We start from the raw sequence: 6,258 nt of genomic DNA on the forward strand, positions 1-6,258 counted from the left end.
TGCCCCCAGAAAAAATTCTAACGGACCGGGAGACGGGAGAAGTAGTTATTCCTCTTATCGCCTTCAAAGAAGGGGGATGACCATCCCCATGGGTCCCATTACTACTAGCTATCTCCGAAACCATAGGATCACTCCCTGGCAGTGCGCGCCCAACATGTTTAGGATTCTAGGGGCCATTGAACACCTTAACCTCCACCTAGGATTGGGCCTCACCTGGCTCGATGTAGTGCATCTGTACGAATGCCACAGCCAGCAAGTTTTTCTCCCCCCACATTAAGGATACTAGAATTTAAGGATAGATTTAACTTGGTCCCTTTGAGCAAAATTTATGGCTTTGCCCTTAGGGAAGTTTTGTAAGTCATAACCTTGTTGTTACTAAATAATTTTAGAAAAATTTTGACACAACTTTTATGAAAATTATAAAATATAAAAAATAGTAAAAAAAAAAAAATTCCTTCTATCATTAAAAAGTTTTAAAAATATTTTTCTAAATCAATTCTTTTAGGACTACCATTACCTTTTGCCTTGTATTATTCAATATTCATGATACATGCACCACACGTGTTTGTAGTTTGAACAACAACGTGAGGGCTTGATCCTATGGAGAAATGTCCCAAAACAACCCCCAATCCACGGGAGTTATATGTGTCATTTCAAATGGAATACAGTATATTCTTCCACAAATGGAAAATGAGTCAGGTTAGTGTCGGCGTCAATGTTCCAATTTCCAAAGTCCACTTTGCCCTATCAAAAAAAGAAAAAAAAAAGTCCACTTTGCCATTTTGCATGCACTAAGAAGCACTGCCAGAATTTTTTATTTGAAAAATCAATTCTATATACGGCTATATAAGCTATTCTCCCTTAATATCTGTGCCTCCTTATCCAAAAAAAAAAAAAAAAAAAAAAATCTAGCCTCAGATTTCACCTACCCCATATCAGTAACACCCAGTTTTGTTTTCTTTACATCTGGTTTTTGGGTCCTCACTGTTTCTCGGTTTACTACTTTACTCTGTTAGGTGAGGCAGCCATGAACGCCCTTGCAGCCACCAACCGCAACTTTCGCCATGCAGCTCGCATTCTTGGCTTGGATCCCAAGCTTGAAAAGAGCCTTCTCATACCCTTTAGAGAAATCAAAGTAACAATCAACTATTTCTACACTGTTACTGTTACAGTTATTGTTTGACTGTGTGTGTACTTTGTTATTGTTTGAAGTGTTTGATCTTTGCAGGTTGAATGTACGATTCCAAAGGATGATGGGACTCTGGCTTCCTATGTTGGATTTAGAGTGCAACATGACAATGCTCGTGGCCCAATGAAAGGCGGAATCCGTTACCATCCCGAGGTTATCTTCATTTTTTCATTGAGATGATTATGCATGTTGATATATATAATGCATGTTGAAGCTATTTTGATTTGGGATTTTGGGTTTGGGTTTTTGGTCAAGTTCAATTCTTTTATCCGTTTAAGATAAATGCACGGCTGCAGGTTGTTGTTTGGACCATTTGCTTTGTGATGTGGAATCTTTAATTTTTGGGTAATATTATGTGGAATCTGGATTCTTACTGTTTGAGTTTATGCATGATCAAGCAAACATGGATTATGAAACTCATATTTGTGGTCTTTTGAAACACATCAGGTGAAAAATAACAGGGTTTAAATTAGTTTCAGTTAGATAATTTTGGTGATCATATCTGAATTTAGTTTCAACTCTCTTACTTAATCAAGTAATTAACCATGATTTACACAGCTATTATACCAATGGCTTGCTTGATTGAAATGTTTCAGTAATTTATCTCCATATTCTGTACCAGACTTGATGTAATGAAGAGTTTTTTTTTTTTTTTTTTTTTTAATCTGTCATGATTGACAAACATAAAACTAGAAAATTGAAGTTCATAACTTCTTAATGTAACAATGTAATGTGAACAAAAGACTTACTGGTAACTTAAAAAGTAAATTAGGATATCCAAAGCTAATGTTTTGTTTGTGCAGATGATTCAAATCACATTGTAGCACCTGATTGTTTGATTACATTAGACAGTATTCATATGCTGAGGCACTAGCTTGTTCACTGAGGACGAAGAAGATTTCATTCTTATATGCACTTCTATAATGATATTAATAGTGTTTACATGATATGGTAGCTAAATTTTAATGTAACTTTGTGCGTGCTTGTAAGTTTGGTAAATCAAGTGTTATTTTGCTGTTTCATGGTTTTATTATGTACAACTGTAGTTTTTTTCTGGGTTTTTCCTATTCTAGTAGTTGACCGTATCAATGCAGATTAGATTGAGCAATAATCCTTTAAATCAGACCCAAACTAAAAGTGTATTAAAAATTTCTGAATTTTCATTTGAGGACTTGACTTATAAATATTTTATATTAGTGGTCAAGTATATCCTGAATTTATGGATATGAACAGGATAGCACTTGTGGTTTCCAGTAAGGAGGACCAGAGAAGCAATCTGGGTGACATTGAAAGTGTTACAAGAAGTCATGAGGTAGTTGAGAAATAAATGTTACACAAGGTGGATAAAAACAACATATGATCAACTGTATTATGAACAAATCATATTACCCTAGAGGCGTAGATACTATACATTCTGATATGGTTGCTTTCTGGAATTTTTTTTTGATTGGTATATAGTGGGTTGGGGGGAGGTGGGGTTCAAAGCTTTCTAATAATTTTAGGGCTATATGAAAATGCACCACGTAAATTTTTTCCTTCATATGCTTTTTCCATTATTATTTGTTTGTCTTCAATTCGTTTGAATGATCTTGTGATTTATTATAAACTTACATTAATGCTTATATAAGCTTATAAAACTAGAGCATTCATTTATAGTTGTTTGGTTCTATTTCAGGTTGGTCATGACAATAAGTTGTATCTGTAGAAAAATCTTGGTATCAACCTATAATCTCTGCTTTGTAGTTGTGAAGTGTAGACAGGGAGCCCAAATTTAAGTTTTAGTGTGCAACATTTCCTTGTTCCATTTCATTGTTTTTCAGCGCTAAAAAAGATATATATAAGCTGTCTAATATCTTGATGTATGAGAGACACCATCAACTGTCTGTTCTTTGCTTACCAAATGAAACAATGGAGAATAGAATTGATACACCTGCAATTTCAGAGGAAGATGCAGGACAAATGGTTATCAATAACTGGCATGGGGCCATCAAGGAAGGGATCTAAGGGATTTCTGAACATTCCCTCAACTGTTTGAACAAGCTGCCTGATGCTTATAAATTACAATTTAATATGTCAGATGTTGTTTGTCATCTAAATTATTACATGTTTCAGATTTCATATATTATTCTTTGTTTATGTTAAGAGGAAATAAAAAATAATAATCTTAATAAGCACATAGAGTCCTCTAATTTATTGTACAACCATAAAACTGATGCTTAGTATAACTAAGACCCATCATGATTTCCTTTAGAAAACTCTCCATTATGGCTTGAATTTAAGATTATTGCCTGGGACTATACTTATAGGTTGGCATAAAATAGCTCCCTTATCTTGCAAGTTTTTATAAGCTCTATTGAGTACTGAACTTTCGAATTCTCCTGTGTAAGGTTGACCCAGATGAAGTGAATGCTCTGGCTCAACTAATGACATGGAAGACAGCTGTAGCAGACATTCCATATGGTGGAGCAAAGGGTGGGATTGGATGTAACCCGAGGGACTTGAGTATTAGTGAATTAGAACGTTTGACTCGTGTGTTCACTCAGAAGATCCATGATCTTATTGGAATTCACAGGGATGTTCCTGCCCCTGACATGGGAACTAATGCACAGGTATCTTGTTTCCAGTCCCGTGACTAATGGTCCGTTTGGATTGAGGGAGAGGAAGAGGAAGGGGGAGTAAAGTAGAGTAAAGTAGATTTAACACAAAATTAACTTATTTTTAGCCAACTCTACTCTACTCCCTTCCACTCCCCCTCCTTCCCCCCTCCATCCAAATAGGCCATAAATGAGTTTTGATTGTCATAAAATGCTTACTAATTTTCAAATTGTACAGACAATGGCATGGATTCTTGATGAGTACTCCAAGTTTCATGGGCATTCGCCTGCAGTTGTGACAGGAAAACCTATTGTAAGTAAAAGAGAAATATAAAAAATGTGGCCAATTTAAATTGAGGACATACGGAGTTGATTTTTTTTTTTTTTTTGGTCCTTTTTACCATTTAAGGATCTTGGAGGCTCACTAGGAAGGGAGGCTGCAACAGGACTTGGAGTGGTTTTTGCAACAGAGGCTTTACTCACTGAAAATGAGAAATCAATCTCTGATATGAAGTTTGCTCTACAGGTAGCATGAATGTCACAAGTAAACCTGCCTTTTTTGGGGGCTAGGCAGATTACATGAATAACCATTCTGTTTTAGTCCATTTAATGTAGTTTCTTGTAAATTTTGTTACTGAAAACTACTTGCAGGGTTTTGGAAATGTGGGCTCATGGGCAGCAAAGTTTATTCATGAGAGAGGAGGCAAGGTTGTTGCTGTTAGTGACATCACAGGTGCACTTAAAAACCCAAATGGAATCGATATCCCAGCTCTGCTGAAATACAAAGATGACAATGGAACTTTAAAGGATTTTAAGGGAGGAGATTCTATGGACCCAAATGACTTGCTTGTATGTGAATGTGATGTCCTAATCCCATGTGCCTTAGGTGGAGTTCTCAACAAGTATGTAATCTGCTTTTTTATTACAGTCAGGCTGCTGATCAACATTAATTCTATCTTTTGTATTATACAACCTAGGAGGAATTGTTTGTCAAATTTTCAGATAAATTGCAATTTTAGATAACTACCTTAGGACATGAAGAAACAAACATTTTATGACTTTCCATTTCTGTATTTCGACCATCCTGATTATTTCAAACAAATACAAGCTAAGTCATTTACGGTTCATTTGTATCTCTCATTTCAAGGGACAATGCTGCTGATGTTAAGGCAAAATTCATAATAGAAGCTGCAAATCATCCCACTGACCCAGAGGCAGATGAGGTAACAGTGTAGACGTGTTTTTACTAATTTGGTAAGGGAAATATTTACTTATATCACAAAATTTATATGACAAAATATATCTTCTCTGCAGATCTTATCTAGGAAAGGAGTTCTTATCCTCCCTGACATATATGCAAATTCTGGCGGTGTGACTGTGAGCTACTTTGAGTGGGTACAGGTGAATTTAACTGCCAGAAAACCCGCCTCCCTCTGCATAATTATTTTTTGGTGTTGTCCTCCATATAATGATAAAATATTTTTTGTTATTTAAGTCTTAATCCTATACGGATTTATGATATTTTGGTATGTACTCATATTAAGCTGATTTTTTACTGGTGCTTAAATATCTCTATCTTGCTTGGCTGCAGAATATTCAAGGATTCATGTGGGATGAAGAGAAGGTGAACTTTGAGCTTAGCAGGTACATGAGGAGGGCTTTCCATGAAATCAAGGCAATGTGTAAAATTCATGACTGCAATCTGAGAATGGGGGCCTTCACTTTGGGGGTGAACCGGGTTGCTCGTGCTACCCTCTTGAGGGGCTGGGAAGCCTGAGGCAAGTTCTTATTTTCCTTACTTTGTCCATCAGATGCATCCAGAGGTTATCATCCAAGAAGTGAAAACAGAATTTACAAGCCTTGTTATTTTTTCTTCTTTTCTTTTCTTTTTCCCTGTTTTCTTTGAATCTCACTGTTTCAGTAATGGAATTTGGCTGCGAAATGAGTGTCGTTTTTGAGGAGTGGTATTTCTAGGTGGGGCACATGATGAAAAAATTGAAGATGAATTAATAGCTGTTTAAAGAAATGAAGTATTAACATGAAGATTGTTTCTTTGCCTACAATATTGTGTGCTTCCCGCGACTCATTGATATATCAACATCCAACCTTTACATCATATACTAATAAATACTTCTCTGAGAACCTTCTAATTGATGGGGCAAAAGTAGCTAATCTGTAATAGGATACATGCATAGGAAATGACATTGTTTAGTTATAAAATGGAGTTGGTCTTTGGATGCAAGTGCTTCTGGGGGCACATATACTCATGTTACCCGTATGTTGAGTAACCTTCAAATAGCATGACTGCCATAAAGGGCATAAGACATTTTTATACTAGTAGAAAATGCATCTTTCTCTTCCCGAAATTGGGCCTCAAAGCCCGGGCTTCTTTGTTTGATTTGATACTTGTCATACTAGTCTAGTGTTATTCAGGGGATAATTGGGTAGCTCAATGTTTTGACTCACTCATGAGGA

General features: G+C 36.0%; 1 protein-coding gene across 1 annotated transcript; it reads left to right on the top strand.

Annotated features, from left to right (window-relative positions):
* Positions 1-888: 888 nt before the first annotated feature.
* On the top strand, positions 889-5,846 carry LOC112033866 (glutamate dehydrogenase 2). The gene is made up of 9 exons (XM_024066637.2): positions 889-1,135; positions 1,229-1,342; positions 3,577-3,798; positions 4,022-4,096; positions 4,193-4,309; positions 4,435-4,685; positions 4,931-5,006; positions 5,098-5,184; positions 5,375-5,846. The coding sequence occupies exons 1-9, from the start codon at positions 1,028-1,030 to the stop codon at positions 5,558-5,560; spliced, it is 1,236 nt and encodes a 411-aa protein (XP_023922405.1). The 5' UTR covers positions 889-1,027; the 3' UTR covers positions 5,561-5,846.
* Positions 5,847-6,258: the final 412 nt, after the last annotated feature.

Source organism: Quercus suber, unplaced genomic scaffold (genome assembly GCF_002906115.3).
Source record: "Quercus suber isolate HL8 unplaced genomic scaffold, Cork oak 2.0 scaffold_108, whole genome shotgun sequence".
Lineage (NCBI taxonomy): Eukaryota > Viridiplantae > Streptophyta > Magnoliopsida > Fagales > Fagaceae > Quercus > Quercus suber.

Bases quoted from the DNA above. Each gene is read 5' to 3' on its own strand.
- LOC112033866 (XM_024066637.2), top strand. From the start codon at position 1,028: ATGAACGCCCTTGCAGCCACCAACCGCAACTTTCGCCATGCAGCTCGC. The intron at 1,343-3,576 runs GTTATCTTCATT...CTCCTGTGTAAG, and splicing joins GAATCCGTTACCATCCCGAG to GTTGACCCAGATGAAGTGAA. The intron at 3,799-4,021 runs GTATCTTGTTTC...CAAATTGTACAG, and splicing joins ACATGGGAACTAATGCACAG to ACAATGGCATGGATTCTTGA.